At 38.4% G+C, this 17459-nt stretch overlaps 1 protein-coding gene across 6 annotated transcripts in view; it reads right to left on the bottom strand.

Moving 5' to 3' along the window:
* Nucleotides 1–15660, bottom strand: part of LOC145680806 (uncharacterized) — a 331282-nt gene extending 315622 nt beyond the window's left edge. For all 6 annotated transcript variants that reach the window (XM_081751877.1, XM_081751876.1, XM_081751871.1 and 3 more), the window contains exons 1-2: nt 15538–15660; nt 11134–11256 (exon numbers count right to left, since the gene is read on the bottom strand). In XM_081751877.1, coding sequence (XP_081608003.1) covers nt 11134–11163 — 30 coding nt within the window. In that variant the 5' untranslated portion in view covers nt 11164–11256; nt 15538–15660. The remainder of the gene's footprint in view (nt 1–11133; nt 11257–15537) is intronic.
* Nucleotides 15661–17459: the final 1799 nt, after the last annotated feature.

Here is a 17459-nt window from a genome sequence, read left to right as displayed (position 1 = left end):
ACAATAAATTAGCCTATTGAAATTTTGAAACAACTTCATAAATCTGGATATTTTTCTTTATAGACATGTAGAGCATGTAAAGGTGGTATGCGTAATAATATTGAAAATATAATTTTTGCCTAAATATTGTATGTTCACTGATTGCGTTTACATTGTATGACAGCTTCTAGCTTCTATAATAATTTTTAGCACTGTTGATTAAGTATGGACAGTGGCGTATTTACGATTTTGTTTCGGGAGGGGCTTTGCTAACTTCCGGGGGTGCTTTGCCTGAAAATATGAAAATTCTGCAAGATATTTCATATACTTTACTATAGTAAGTAAGATTTCGGTGGGGGGCTTGAGCCCGGAAGCCCTCCCCCTACATACGCCACTGAGTATGGACTATATTAATACATTATTTTAAGTTGTATAACTAGTGCGATACTGTAGTAAAATTCGAAAGATAAAATTAATACAAAATGCAATATTTATTACTAATTTGTAAGATGTCCCGTTTTTTCTGTTTCCAAAAAGTATGGTAGCCTTAAAGTATGCTAAACCATACAAAATAAATTGTACTGTAAATAGTACCCCTTTGATAGTGCTCTCAAACGGGTCGGGTTGTCGGGTCGGGTCAGTCGGGTTAGCTCGTGTCGGGTCACTCGGGTCGGGTCGTCACATTCTTCACTTATTTTCTATACGGAATACTATAAAGAGCTTTGTTGTGGAATTCAATTCGAAGTTGGTGAATGAATGATAAATGTGACTAATTGAAGGTGAAATAGTAATAAAATTTTAATTTTACCCTATATTAACTAATTGGTATTGTAATTGTAATTAATATTACTACTGACTTTTTTCCTTTCTGCGTTTCTATGTCAAGTTAAATGTCACATTAAGTGAAATTGAAAGGAAATGTCTAGTTAACGTCCCACGTTATGCACCAACGCTAAGAGAGACAGTGATGATGAGAAATAATTGAAGTGGTTGAATGAAGAAAGCGGGAGGAAATGGGAGAACACCGAGAAAACCCATGCACATGGGGTTTGTCCACCAGAAAACTTACTTGGTACGAGCTGGAATCAATACCCATGGACCTTCGGATCAAACATCTGCCTTTGGGCAGGACACATTATTATTATTATTATTATTATTATTATTATTATTATTATTATTATTATTATTATTATTATTATTATTATTATTATTATTATTATTATTATTATTATTATTATTATAACTTTAAGAGTGCCCAAGAAAGTTCCGCCGCCTTTTCACCAACACCTTCGAACATTGGTATGTAACCTAAGACGTACCTGGAATATCAAAAATCGTCTCCATCAGCCTCGACGACCTTCTGAAAACGTTCTGGAAGGCCATGGATTCCATCGCAGTCGAACTTGGTGGGACGTGAAGTGAAGAAGATATCAAGTGCATATTGAACCTCTACTAGCTGTTTGAATTGGCGTTCTCTAAGGTGATTGTCCAAGGAATGGAACAGGTGGTAATCGGACGGTACAATGTCCGTGGAGTATGGCGGATCCAATAGTGTTTTCCATCCAAGGCGTAGAATGATGTACTGGGTCATTTTAGCCACGTGGGGCTTAGCGTTGCCTTGTAACAAGAGGACCCCTTTGCGATTCAGAACTGCTGGATCCAGACAGTACACAGTGACAGTACACAGTTGCATTGATGATCTGACCAGCTGGTAGCAGTTCCCGATGGACGATGCCGCGAGCAGTCCACAAAATGCACAGGAGAACCTTATTCTGGCGTGGTGCTGGCTTGGGCTGTTTTTGAACCGGTTCATGGGATGCTAACCAACAATGACGGCGCCGTGGAGCTTCGTACAGGACCCACTTCCCATCACATGTCAACACCCTGTTCAGAAATTGCTCCTTCCTCAGACGAGACACCAAAGAAACACAGGTGTCTGCTCGCGTTGCTTTCTGGCTCCAAGTCAAATCATGTAGGACCTATCAACCCAACTTGCAGTGCTTCCCAAGTTGATGGTGGTGGTGCAGAATGGTTTCTTCACTTACACTGAAAGGTAGTACCAGTTCCTCACATGTCTGTCTTCGCCTCAATTGCTGCCCGAAGATCTTTATTTTGAACATCTGTTTGTCTTCCGGCACGTGGTGCGTCTTCGAGTGTTTCGTCACCGTCCTTAAACCGTCATACCACTGCACTCTCCGCGTAGTCACGACACCCTCACCAAAGGCCTGTCATATCTTCCGCTCCGCGGAGCAGCAATTTGAACTCGTACAGCAAACAAGCACTTATGACGCTCTGTGAAGGCCCCATGTTCACTCAGTCCTTACGCACGTTCACGGTGCATCTGAACAGCCACAACCAAGTAGTATGTTGGATATACTCACTAGTGTTGCTCACGAGACCTGGTTTGGGGCATTCTCGTTTCGAAAATGTGTCGTGAAGGTAGTCTCGTCTGGAAAAGTGCATATGTTTCTATTGAAAGAGCTCTGTCTCATCTCGTACCCTTTCATAAAAATTCTGTCTCGTCTCGTCTCGTCCAACAACTGACCTTCACCTTATATCCATTCGCATTCAACTCACGGTGTGAGGGCCAATTGAACACAGACCTCCACAAAGAGACAGAACTTTCTTGGTCACCTTCAGATTGTTATTATTATTATTGCTGGAGTAGTGATTTGACTTTCTCCGCAATAAAATACTTGCTAATTTTATATAACGTTGCAAATATCTTCTAGATAAATTAATCAAGAAAAAATAAAAGGTAATTCCCTACAGAATGATATTTCAGTGCAATTAGTTCCTTATGATTCTATCAGACAGCAACGCTGTTTTTAAATAGAAAAATCGAAATGTTAACGTGATGAAATTGTTGTTTGTTACACAGCAAAAAATATTAAAAGAAGTTCTACATACATTCCTTACTAGAAAATAATGTTGTCTTCAGAAATTTTATTCTTTTAGCCTTCAGAACTTGTCTTCAGAACTCAGTCAAATTTTATTTTGACTTTTGAACTTGATTGCCTAAATTTTAACCTTGGAAATTTGGATGTGGAGTAAAATAAAGAAGGTTAGCAGGGTAGAGAGGAAAACGAATAAGGAAATGCTGAAAAAATGCAAGAGACGAGAGCAATATTAGACGATATAAGGAAGCGAAAAATGGACGGATCACAAGTTTTGATCTTGCTAAGGGATTGCATTCTGAGGGATGTAGTAAAGAGGGTGATATCAGGAGAGCGAGAGTGTGTAAGAAGGTTGAAATTGATAGATTGTAATAAGGAGGGTGGTACTTTATGTTGGGTTGCGAGGCAGATATTAGCGGGAAATCGCAAAAATGGAAGCTTCTTACCTAATTCACGGAAACTGGCCTGTTTATTAATGGGAGAACACTGAGGAGGAGGAGGAGGATAATTATACTACAAGTAAAAAAAGCCGAAACAATGGTTTATGCATAAGAATTAGTCAGCATTTTTTTTCTGGTGGCAGTTTTGTAAAGTTCTAGCTCTCTCAAACTGGTTAGATTGTAAGTTCAAGTCACTCGGGTCGGTTGTCGGGTTAAGTCACCTCGGGTTGGTTCACTCGGGTCACTTTGGGTCGGGCCAATCGGGTCAGCTCGGGTCGGGTTGTCGGGTCGGGTCAGTCAATTTGGGTCACGGGTGGGGTCGGGTCGGTCTTCAACACATATAATTTCCACGAAAATTACAATATACCACGGTTTATACCTCATTGGACTTCCAATAAAACGTTTTCAATGATGTGTACACCATGTCACCATTTTTGTATGAGGGAATGTCTAGAGGGATTTTGTGGGAATTTGATGGAGTGTAGATTCCTGTGTGTGTGTGTGTGTGTGTGTGTGTGTGTGTGTGTGTGTGTGTGTGTGTGTGTGTGTGTATGTATGTATGTGTGTGATACCTTACAGGATACAAGATGTCGAGGAAGTGTGTAAATAAACCGGACAATTTCTGTTATGTATGTGGGGAGCTGATATTTAAATCACAACGTCGATTTTTTACTCCACTTGTGAGGAAGTGTTATCAGTTATATTTTGGTTGCTGTGTAGGAGACCAGGATAAGAATTGGGTTCCTCACTACATTTGTTGTACTTGCGTGAAACGTCTGACTGGGTGGGCAAATGGTGGACGAAACATGTACTTCGCAGTACCGATGATCTGGAGGGAACCAAAAGATCATTCTTCAGACTGCTACTTTTGTATGACACAGATAAAAGAAATAAGCAGTAAATCTAACCACACAGTACAGTACCCTAATTTGCATCAGCAATTAGGCCAGTTCCACACAGTGCAGAATTACCTGTACCGGTACCTCCTCCTCATCTTACGGTAAATGAGGATTACGTACTTGAGGCAACAATTGAAGTTCCAAATGAAGATGATGATCCTACTTATGTAGGAAGCACATCTACATTGGATTCCCATCTGATAACTCCGGGTGAACTAAATGACCTCATACGGGATTTAAAACTCTCCAATACACAGAAAGAACTTCTTGATTCTAAACTTAAGGCTGGAATCTGCTCCATCGTGACACTAAAGTGTGTATTTTTCGAAACCTTCATACAGAGTTTCAAAACTACTATTCTCAAGAAAATGATTTAGTGTATTGTAATAATGTCTGTGCTGTGATGGATAGACTTGGACATGCACATATAAGTACAGAGTGGAGATTGCTTATTGACTCTTTGAAAACTAGTTTTAAGGCTGTCCTTTTGCACAATAGCAACAAATTTCCTTCAGTGCCTTTGGCTTATGCAACTAATATGAAGGAAACCTATGAAAACATCGAAATAGTGTTAGAAAAAATTCAGTATGAGAAATACAAGTGGACCGTTTGCTGTGATTTACAAGTCATTTCTTTGTTAATGGGTTTGCATTTTGGTTATACGAAATATTGTTGTTTCCTCTGCGAATGGGACAGCAGGAACAAAGCGGAACATTACATCAAGAAGGAATCGCCAATGCATGTATTAACTCCTGGACAGAAGAATGCTGTTTATTCCTCACTGGTGAGCCCTGATTAGATAATTCTACCTCCTCTTCACATAAAGTTGGGGCTCTTCAAAAACTTTGTTAGGACAATGGACAAAAGTAATGCAGGATCTTGTTACCTCAAGGAAAAAATTCCTCGGGTTAGTGACGCTAGGGATTTTTGTAGACCCCCAAATAAGAAGTTTGATTCGTGACCAAAAATTTGAGGATCTCTTAACTCTGGTTGAGAAAACAGCTTGGTGTCCATTTAAATGTTTAACAGAGATTTTTTTTAGGAAACAAGAAAGCCCCAAATTACCGTGAAATTGTGAGTGATTTCCGGCAATCATTCAATGAAATGGGTTGCAACATGTCCCTTAAAGTTCACTTTCTAGACTCCCACCTGCATATCTTTCCTGAAAAGCTTGGTGCTGTTAGTGATGAGTATGGGGAACATTTTCATCAGGACATTTCCTCCATGGAGAAGAGGTACCAGTGACAGTGTAGTTCAAAAATGCTAGCTGATTACTGTTGGACACTTAAGAGATGTTCCAGAAACCAAACACAGAAGAAAGTCGACAACTAAAACATATTACTTGAGGTAAGTAAGTGTCCATTTATTAAGAAGATACCACTCACTTCTTTTGTATTATTTATTAAGTAGATATAAAATGGTGACACGGTGTATACATCATTGAAAATATGTTTTATTTCAAATCCGATAAGATATAAACCGTGCTTATATTGTAATTTTCGTGGAAGTTATATGTGATTTTATCTGCACTAATGAATATTGTAAAATGAACAGTACACATAGCATATTTTTTATATAAATATGTTTATTTCTCTAGATAGAATAATGCTATTCTTATGAAACTTAGAGGGCTTACTAAGTATAAATCAGGCTAACATACAATATAATTTGTGCGTTTATATACCTAAGGTACCCAAGCTACAAGTATGAAAATGGCTTTAAAAAAAGAAAAAAAGAAAAAGAACAGAAATTTGAGAGGAAATTTTCCGAAAATACCTCTGTCACGGGAAAACTGAGGGTGATGGAGAAAAACTGATTGCAGATTCGAATTCTACGTGAAAAGTTCTATTAGAATCAGGCATTTTCTTCCGTGTGCCAGAGAAAAAGAATTTTTTTTTCAACTAGTGCAATAGGAACCATTTTCAAACTCATCAACCGTTATCCAAACCGGTTAATGTTGATCGCAGATATTAAAAATACTCACATCCGTATATTATTTAATACAAACGAAAATTTTACCTGCACATTTCTGCACAAACGATGTATAAACGATCGCGACAATTTGTGGTTCAATCGAACACAACTGGTGGGGCTAGCACTTAGACAACTCCCCTTTTTTTTCGTTCTGTCCACGCATCTGATAGCTTAGAAAAAAATTTCGCCTGCGCATTACTGCTCAAACGATGTGCAAACAATTGAGATGATTTTCTTTTGAATGGGACGTAGGGGGTGCTTCCAATTAGGTAGCCTATACTTTGTTATCGTTTTGGCGCGCCCGCAATTGTGTACAACGAAAATTTCGCCTGCAAATTTCTGTACAAAACCGTAACAAACAAGTGCGACAGTTTGTGGTTGAATTCGAATGGTGGGAGGCCTATCAATTAGAGAGCCCATAGTTTGTTATCGTTTTGGCGGGGCCACATTTATGTGCAAACGAAAATTTCAGCTGCACATTTATGTACAAAGGCGTACAAACAAGTGCGACAGTTTGTGGTTGAATTGAACACGGTGGGAGGGCTAACATTTAGACAGCCCCCCACTTTGTTTTCGTTCTGGCGGCGCCCCTAATTGTGTACAAACGAAAATCTCGCCTGCACATTTCTTTATAACTATATTCAAACGATTGCGACAATTTGTGATTCAATTGCACATGGTGGGAGGGATACCATTTAGACAGACCCCCCCTTTGTTTTCGTTCTGAGGTCGCCCCTAATTGTGTACAAACGAAAATTTTGCCTGCATATTTCTGTACAAACGATGTACAAACGATTGCGACAATTTGTAATTGAATTGAACATGGTGATTGGGCTACCACTTAGAAAACCCCCCACTTTGTTTTCGCCCTGGCGGCGCCCCTAATTATGTACAAACGAAAATTTTGCATGCACATTTCTGTACAAACGATGTAGAAACGATTGCGACAATTTGTGACTGAATTGGACATGGTGGGGGGCTATCACTTAAACAGCCCCCACTTTGTTTTCGTTCTGGCGGCGGCCTTAATTATGTACAAACAATAATTTAGCCTGCACATTTCTGTACAAACCATATAGAAACGATTGTGACAATTTGTGATTGAATTGGACATGGTGGGGGCTACCACTTAGACAGCCCCCCCTTTGTTTTCGTTCTGAGCTCGCCCCTAATTGTATAGAAACGAAAATTTTGCCTGCATATTTCTGTACAAACGATGTACAAACGATTGCGACAATTTGTGATTGAACTGAACATGGTGATTGGGCTATCACTTAGAAAGCCCCCCACTTTGTTTTCGCCCTGGCGGCGCCCCTAATAGTGTACAAAAGAAAATGTGGCCTGCACATTTCTGTACAAACAATGTACAAACGATTGCGATACTTTGTGATTCAATTGGACATCGTGTGGGGAGCTACCACTCAGACAGCTCCCCACTTTGTTTTCGTTCTGGCGGCGCCCCTAAGTTTGTTCAAACAAACATTTCGCCTGCACATTTCTGTACAAACGATGCACAAACGAATGCGACAACTTGTGATTGAATTGGACATGGTGGGAGGCTACCACTTAGACAGCCCCCATTTTTTCTGTTCTGGCGGCGCCCTTAATTATGTACAAACGAAAATTTCGCGTGCACATTTCTGTACAAACGAAGTACAAACTATTGCGACAATTTGTGATTGAATAGGACATGGTCGGGGGCTACCACTTAGACAGCCCCCATTTTTTCTGTTCTGGCGGCGCCCCTAATTGTGTACAAACGAAAATTTCGCCTGCACATTTCTGTACAAATGAAGTACACACGATTGCGACAATTTGTGATTCAACTGGACATGGTGGGAGGGGCTACCATTTGGACAGCCCCCACTTTGGTTTCGTTCTGACGGCGCCCCTGATTGTGTACAAACGAAAATTTCGCCTTCACATTTCTGTAGAAACGATGTACAAATGATTGCGACAATTTGTGCTTGAATAGGACTTGTTGGTGGGGGGCTACCATTTAGACAGCCCCCACTTTGTTTTCGTTCTGACGGCGCCCCTAATTGTGTACAAACGAAAATTTCGCCTTCACATTTCTGTAGAAACGATGTACAAATGATTGCGACAATTTGTGCTTGAATAGGGCATGTTGTTGGGGGGCTACCATTTAGACAGCCCCCACTTTGTTTTCGTTCTGACGGCGCCCTTAATTGTGTACAAACGAAAATTTCGCCTGCACATTTGTGTGCAAACGATTGAGACCATTTCCGATTGAGTCTGATAAGGGGGGGGGCTGTCTAAATAGACGTCTCCTTTTCACCTCTACTGTAATTAAATTCTTCCTCGAGAAAATCTGTAATCAACACTGTCAGTAGCTACGTCCTCGACTAATATACCTTAACAAGTACAGCTTTATTTTCGTATATTTTTCAACAGGTAACCAATTTAAAACTATCGCAAACAAGAATATGTAGTCAACTTCTTAAATACTTCGCTCGCCGAAACCCGTTCAGCGCGTGCAACAAGCAAAAACAACATGTTTGGCGTCTCACAAATGGAAAAGGGGGGAAAAAGAGAAGGAAAAGCAGCACGGCAGTGCCTTATCGCAGTCAGAGCTGACAACATAGTTTCGGTCGTCACTAACGCGAATAGACCTACTAGCGGTGTACAAGAGTTATACAGTTACAATATACGTCGTGCCACAGTAGCGCTACAGGCGGAATGTGCACGAACTACAAATGAATATGTTCCCTTACAAGCATCAGTCACTGTTGCACCCTCTTTACATTCTACACATCCTTTTTTCTCCCACTTTTTGACCTTGACAAGCAGAAGTACCAGGCTTTCCGAGTTCACAACCATAAACTGTTTGTGTACAGAGTACGTTTTCAGTTCTTCGAATGACTGTGCGCGCGAAGAACAAGGGTGATGATCGGGCTACCGTATACGGAAGTCAGTAACACCCGGTTGCAATAATAAATGTAAAATACAAATATAGAGCCTTGACAATGCCGTGAGGATGAATATATATATATATATATATATATATATATATATATATATATATATAGTTAACGAGTTATATGAACTAATAAAGCTGCTCTTTTCTTCTATGATTAAAGAGATGAATATGTTCGAGCATCATATTTTTATATTTTAGGTGGAATCATACTTTCATTTGTCTTCTCCTATATCGCCTCTCTTTCTTATTAAGGCGAATAATTGTATTAACCTAAGTTAGTTAACTGACCATTAGTTAACCCTGCACCACTCGCGCGGTGTTAGGTATCAACAACCCTCGCGTGGGGTCACAGTGACCACACTTTATATTAAACGTACTTTTTTATGTACGAAAAATGTTGCAGTAAACAACTAACTAATTGTTCGCCTTGAAGTAGACAATACAACAGACAGCTAGTAGGGTGGACGGGTCAGAATTGCCAACTGTCTAGGAGAGCCAAACTAAAAATACCCCTCTGGGCTCATATTTACCCCGCGTGTTTCCTATTCACTATGTCGCGGTGCATGGTGTGATATGGATAGTGTGATATGAGCATCCTCTCTAATTTCGAAGCTCATGTAGGATCCATTTATACTTGAGTTAGGATCCATGTAGTGACCATACATAACTCAACTGAAAGGAATGTGGTAGGTATAGAAAGCCCAGCAAAAGAATGTTGGAGTCAATGTGCTGACCACACTTTACTTAAGTAAAGCCATTTTGTTAAGATTTGAGTTGATTTTGAGTTTAACATCCCGTTCAGCAGCGTGGCTATATGAGATGTGGATCTGCTGATTAACGCGGATTCCGAACCACATGAGCTCCCGTCGGGAATCGAACCCGAGTCTCCGACGCCAAAGGCCCGTCGGCTAAGCGCTTAGTCATGAAGAAGCTCCCATTCCGTTAAGAGTAGAAATCTAGTTACAACCGCATTGTTGGTTGATGTGGTGACCGTAAATTACTAACCTGAAAAGCCGTATTTTATAACTAGAAACCCCAATAAATATCGCCTTTGAGTAGAAGTGCTGATCATATATCGCTTAACTATAAAGATATGCTGGACCAGATATCTAGTAACAACGTGTTGACAACACATTAACTAAAAGCCGCCTGGTAGTTCTAGAAGCACTAGTAACAAGTGTGGTGGGGTTCATGTGTTGACAACAAATTATTCAGCTAAAACCATTCTAGTAGGCCTAGAAATCCAGTAAATTCAAGTCTCGGGGCTCGATGTGCTCGCCGTATATCACTCAGCCGAATCTCAATTAGGTAGACCATAGTTCGGGTTGTAATGTGAGGAAATCGTATTATTATTATTAATAATATTATTATTATTGATAAATGAATATATTTTTATATGTATATGTCTCCAGTGTAGAAAAGAAGGTGATGTTTATAGCAGTTCTCTTACCGCAGTTTCCTATTTAAAAACAAAATTAAGAAAGCTGATCTGTCCTCCCTTCGCGCTTCAGCCTCAGTAGCACCATATATAATGTTCGCAGTCATAAGGTGACTTTTAACAGTTTGAAAAGAAAGAAAATTACCCCTTAAAACACTCTTTACCTCCGTTTGTCTGCATTCTAGGCTTTTTCATGGTTTGTGTGCTGGGAAAGAGTGAGAGGGGGAGACGGGTAACTCCACATCCATAAGTGTTAACAACAGTATCTTTACTGTTGTCAGCAAAAATGTTTAAAACAAATGAAAAATATATGTATTTCTTCTGGTGGTCAGAGGAGTTCAATTATGCCTGTCTTTTGAACATTTTTAATGTTTGACCTAGAAGGGTAAGAAAGTAAAAGGGGTTCACTAAGGTATCTAAAAGAGCTGTTCAAATCTAATGCGAGATTTCGGCTTCGGAAGAATTTTGTATGTTAGTTCCAGAGAAATGAATACAAAATAATGTTTACAGTAGCAGGAGTTCCCATTTTCTACTCATAAGTAATAAAGAAACTTATTGAACTTACTGCAAGCAGATTCGGTTTCATCACTCCCATCACCACAGTTGTCTAATCCATTGCACAGAACATAGTATGATATGCATCTCCCATTATTGCATCGAAATAGGTATGATTCACATGTTCGGGTACCTATTAATGGATAGAATGCTTTTCAAATTCAAAGGTATAGAGAAAAATATTTATGTTATGTTACACACAGATTTGGAAAACGTCTTAAAGAAGTTATGAAACATAAGGCTTTCTTGTAATTATCTTGAGAGCATATTAACTTCCAATAATATTATCCACATCTATCTGTTTAGTTATTGAATTAATATTTTCAATAACAAGATATTCACAAACAACGCGTAAAGAATGTACCATTTTCAGAAGAAAACATGAAAATTAATGTCAACATAGGTGCACAATTGCTTAACTTACAAGTTATGTCTCAGCGGAAAGAATGCTAGAAATGCACTGAGAAAAATCCGTTCTCCGGACAGCGGTATATTGTACAAATATACGGTATCCTCTTGCTTACTATAGAAATCAATACGGAGCATACGTTATCCGTATGATACATAGGCACTGCCGTTTGATGTTACATCATGCCGTTGCAGGATGTATGACATCTAACAGTTTTCCGTATATCACATGTATATACTTATGTTACCTTCGTCAGCTATATGCTATATACGTCCATTTGTATGTGAGATCCTGACCGCCTACATTGTTTCATACATAAAGTACGTATAGATGGAACACTTATACAGAAAGTATTATAAAACATGCGTTTTCAGTTATACGTCTGGTGTACGTTAAGTCCAAAAACTACAGGAATTACGCATGTAACCTATCTATTTAAGTATGCCACCTACAATTTTTTTTTCTCAGTGTGATAAAGTAAAAAATCATAACTCGAAAATAAAATATCTGATAAGGTCAAATAAAACATTATAGTGATTATATTAAGACTAAATTCCATTACTGAACCAGCGGACTTGGAATGTTTTTGAATATAGAGTGAGCCTTGAGGTAGAGAAGAACATTCATACAAGATGTTTTGAACATATTAAAACGGATGAATCAGAATCACCAAAATAAATTCCATATCCACTAGCGCACGCCTTGTCGCAGAAAAATAAACTGACTTTCAGAGATGTCCGAAATAATTAGCATAGATTCTTACGTGTTCTCTTTACATACGACTTGTCCAAGCTGTATTTTGTACTACATTCAAGAGGGGATAAATAAAGAAAATATAGTACTCCTACAATAATTTGCTTGTAGACGAAAACAATAGATAGAACAGAGAAAATTACATTCTTTTAAGTCTTTAATTTAATAAATATTTATATATTTAATCTAGAAGAATTAGAAAAAGCTACGGAATTAGGGGAAATATCGTAACTGGAAGAAGATTATAATGGTTAACCAACTACTTCACGCGATTTTCTAAGTGCTTTCCTCTCAGTTCGATTGTCTCTTTCCGTATATATATATATATATATATATATATATATATATATATATATATATATATATATATATATATATATATATATATATATATAGGCTATATATATATTTGTCAAGTTACATTCTTTAGCCCTAATACTAAGAGTTAAATTATGGAAAAGTATCGAATTCAGGAGCGAAAAGCAGGAAAAATTAAAATCTTTCTCGTTGTTTCTGGTTTAAAATTTGAATCATCTGAGCCAACGTTGGTATAGGGGATGAAAAGGAAATTGTCTCTTTTTTCTGAAAGATTAAAACATATCAGTATAAAAAGAATAACGAAATTTAGTTCAAATATCAATACTACAATTTTGCATAAAATAAATCAAAATCTGAATACATTTTTCCACGCATGAAGCTAGTTACTTTTATTTCTGTTTTGAAATGGTCTCTTGAAAGATATTTTTTTGGGAAAAGCATGAAGTAAAGGCTTCGGTCATGTATTTTCTATAAAGTGCTTCCTCAATTAACTCTGTAAATAGAAAATATAATAAACATATAAACATGTTGAGGAAAATATTATTAAATCGTATTTAAAATATAATGATTTGTTTGTTATTTTATGTGTGGTGTGTGAGGTCAATGTACTTTCTTCTATAAGCATTTTTTGTTAGAATTTCAATATTTTATGTTTGCGAATGTTTTCGTCACTTTGCGCTTTTTGTATCTATACCTCTTGTTCTTTTTCATTTGTGAATAAGAACAATATGGTAATAAGCTGAGATAAACAATTACACTCATTTTTATTTTAAGAGCTACCGTTATTTGTTTAATGATTTCAGACTGACGATCTACATCACATGTTGCACAGATTAATACAATGCTTGTTCTTGCTTGGAATCTCAATATAATTTTCAACCCTACGATCTTCAAATTTGGCAGTTTAACATTATTTCATTAGTTCCTTAAGATCCTTTTTCTGTCATGAAATTATCTTATACGATACTGCGATGTTGCAAGAATATTATCATATTCTAGACTGGGGAATATTTGGAGTAATTTTTCGAAAACAGCTTTAAGAAACAGGAATTGCATACTTCAATTCTTCCTGAACCAGCAAAGGAACGAACAATGTTCAATCATGAAGTTGTCCAAAGTTGAACAGGGAAAGATACAAGAAATGCAAATCGCAAGATCGATGGATCAAATACACCTAATTCTTGAACAACAATGGCAAATTAGAATCTATTTAAAGTTTATAGTACGTTAAAAGGAAATTTTATAATGAATAATCTACATCAAGAAACAACTGCTTGCTATGTAAAGGATTATTTACATTAGGAGATAGCACATGTGCGTACTTTTTACTTTTTATTGCTCTTAGTTGAAAACTCCACGAGTAAAATGGAGTGGTCCATTTTTACTAATTTTTCAGGAAATGATGTTTAAAGTTCAAAACATATTAACACCTAAACTAATCACGGAAAATGCTTCATATTAGATGTACTAGTTCTTTATTATATTAGAAACTAAGTTGCAAAATGTCATTCTCAATGTATATTATTGTAACTAAGAGAATACAAAAAGAACTTACATGAAGTTGGTTTGTACTGGGCAAAAAGGGGTCTATTGTAGGCAAAACAATAGAAAACAGAGGTAATTGTTATCTTTAATTAGAAACAATATTATTAAAAATAGATTGTCTTCTTCCTTTCTCGTTTTTACTCTCCTTTACTCCGCTAATTACTTCTTTGGGAGTTCCATATACCTAGGCAGAAGGTTTGAGCACATGGCCTGCATAACACTTGCTTGGCTTGGTCATTTTGCGGGTCGACTTGCTGAGAGGAGACCAGTCGATGGTAACTTAACCGCATTACTACTTCACCGAAGGTCCACTTGGCTTACCGAAGAACTTCAGACCATCCTCAGAAGGACCAGACACCGGCCTGCTCATCTCGTTAGTGTGGGTGAGACTGAATCTTAGTTGCTATTCCCTTGCTCTACCATCTATCCCTTCACGCACCTTAAGCTACCATTCTCTAATTTGAAACCGTTCTTTTATTTGTTATACATTTGCTCTACCATTGCGCAGTTGCTTTAGCCCTCTCGAGCTACGCAACCCCCCCCCCCCATTCTTCACTTTGTGTTACACTTCAAAGCCTGCATAAGGCCTTCAAAGCTCAAAGCTTGCAAAGCTATTTTTTTCGAGATAGGCAACTTCCCTTTAAAAAAAAGGAAATTACTTTGCAAATCACACGCAACTTTCCTTTAAAAAACAGGAAATTATCTTGCAAATCACACCAATAATTTTAGTGTTGATCATATTTTATATCATTCTATTCAAACTGTTCTCAACCGATTAAACCTAGTACTTTAACGTAGAAAAATTTTGGAAATGTACTTTGAACATCGAATCGGTATCAAGTATGGGAGAGTGGGACAAGAAGAATAGGTGGGGCACAAATGTTCATTAACTTTGTTGACCTGATAGATAACGTCCTATAAACGACTTTCTAACATTGTTAACATGAAAATCTAATGTTTGCTTAAAACTGGACATCACCCGTTCCTCCACTGTAAGTGATGACGATTACCCCTTCTTCCATTTTACAAGGAGTTTTAAACGGCTATAGCAAGCTACCCAAACGTTTTCCTCCTTTTTTGTATATTGAATGAAACTACTCAATGTGCTCTACAAGATGACATGAAAATCTAAATTTCGTCCAAAAGTGGATATCCCCCCCTCCCTTTTCCTCTGAACTCTTCAGTTGTAACGAACATAGCAACATGCAACATAGAACATAGCAAGTTGCCGTACATTGAGTGGTTAACTGTCAAAAACTCATGATTTATGGCAAATGATGTCCGCTAGTGTTATTAAGTTCCAGAGAAATAAATACCAAATATTGTCAATAGTTACAAGTGGGCTATTTTATATAAATGAGTAATAAAGAAAACAATGGTAGAACTTACGGCAAAGAGTTGGAGTTTCATCGCTTCCATCAGGACAGTCATTTTCACCATCACACATGGAAGAGGGCGATATGCATGTTCCATTATTGCATAGAAAAGAATCTGGTTGACATGTTCTGTTACCTATTAATGAATGGAATGTCTTTTATGTTCAAAGATATAGACCAAACAAAATCTATTATATAATGCAACGATTTCGAAATGTGTTAAAATAAATTATGGAGCAAACCTCTATTTTGTGACTAACTTGAAAGAATATTAACTTACAGTCATGAATTATTCACATTTATTTGTTAAATTATTGCATTAATGTCTTCAATAACGGGATACCCACAAATAACAGCTAAACAATAGAATTTGTCCTCAGAAGAAAATATTAAAAAGTACTATGCAATATAGTTGTACAAATGCTTAACTTATGAGTTACGTCTTGCTGGAAAGAACACTAGTTAAGTTAAAGTAGAGAATCACAATTGGAAAATGTAATATCCTATAAAGGTCAAGTAACATATATAGGATTAATTAAGCGTAGATTCCATTAATGTATCAGTGGATATGGAACTGTGGTGGAAACCGAGTAAGCCACAAGAAATAGAGGGTTTGTCCCAGAAGTAATAGGACTGATTTTATTCTGCCATGACTGTACTTCGGAGTGTGGGCGCATCGACTGGATGCGGTAGAGGGCGTACCTAGCTAACAAACGAGCGGCTGGTCAGTTGTCTCCGAGCACACGGAGAGTCAGGACAGGCTTTTTCGCGCGACGTGTTTCTGTGAGTGGTGCAAGCCGAAAATGCAGCGTTCGTTAGAGCAGAGGTACGCGATTAAATTCTGTGTTAAACTCGGTAAATCCGCGACAGAAACGTTTGATATGATTGGGGGTCACTTTCATACCCCCAGCAGGCTTACCCAGATGAGGCTTTAGCAAGAAGTGGTGTGTTTCGGTGGCACAAGGCCTTTTCGGAGGGCCGGGAAGAGGTCGCCGATGAAAACCGTGCAGGAAGACCTTCGACTTCGACAAACACCGACAATGTGACTCGTGTGCGCGAAGTTTTGAACTCAGGCCGTCGACTAAGTATTCGTTTAAATGCCCAGATGTTAAATTTACCAAAAACTGTGGTTCATGAAATTGTGACGGAACATTTGAACATGCGCAAGGTGTGCGCGAAGATTGTCCCAAAAGTGCTCACTGACGACCAGAAATTGCGGTGAGTGGAATTCTGCCAAGAAAATTTGAACATGTGTGAAAGTGACCCCCAATTTTTGAATAACGTAATCACAGGTGACGAATCATGGATCTTTGAGTATGATCCCGAGACAAGGAGGCAATCTTCCGAGTGGCACATGCCGGCGTTTCCTCGCCCAAAAAAGGGAAGAATGAGCAAATCCAAAGGGAAAACGATGCTCATTGTCTTTTTTGACATCAAAGGCATCGTCCACCATGAATTTGTTCCTCCTGGACAAACCGTCAACGCCAAGTTTTACGTGGAAGTGCTCAAGTGACTCAAACGAAGGGTCAATCGGGTCCGACCAGACATCAGAGCCGACTGGAAGCTGCACCACGACAACGCCCCAGCTCACACCGCCTTTGTTGTGAACAGCTACGTGACCAAGGCCGGCATCCCAACGCTTCCGCAGACGCCATACAGACCAGATGTGGCCCCCGGACTTCTTTTTGTTTCCTCGCCTGATACGCCCGATGAAAGCAAGCATTTTGAGACGACAGAGGGGATCCAAGCAGCTTGCACCGCGGCTCTCAACGCTATTCCGGAGAATGACTTCCGTGACGCCTTCAATGCTTGGAAATCGCGCTGGCAGCGCTATATCGACGCAGAAGGAGCCTATTTTGAAAGTTTTAAAGAATTGTAACGATTGGCTCAATATTTTTTTTAAATCGACTCAGTCCTATTACTTTCCGGACAAAC

The sequence above is a fragment of the Thermobia domestica genome, chromosome 3 (assembly GCF_964235325.1).
Source record: "Thermobia domestica chromosome 3, izTheDome1.hap1.1, whole genome shotgun sequence".
Classification (NCBI taxonomy): Eukaryota; Metazoa; Arthropoda; class Insecta; order Zygentoma; family Lepismatidae; genus Thermobia; species Thermobia domestica.
Note: the sequence above shows the minus strand (reverse complement) of the source record. Positions and strands in the feature narration are given on the sequence as shown.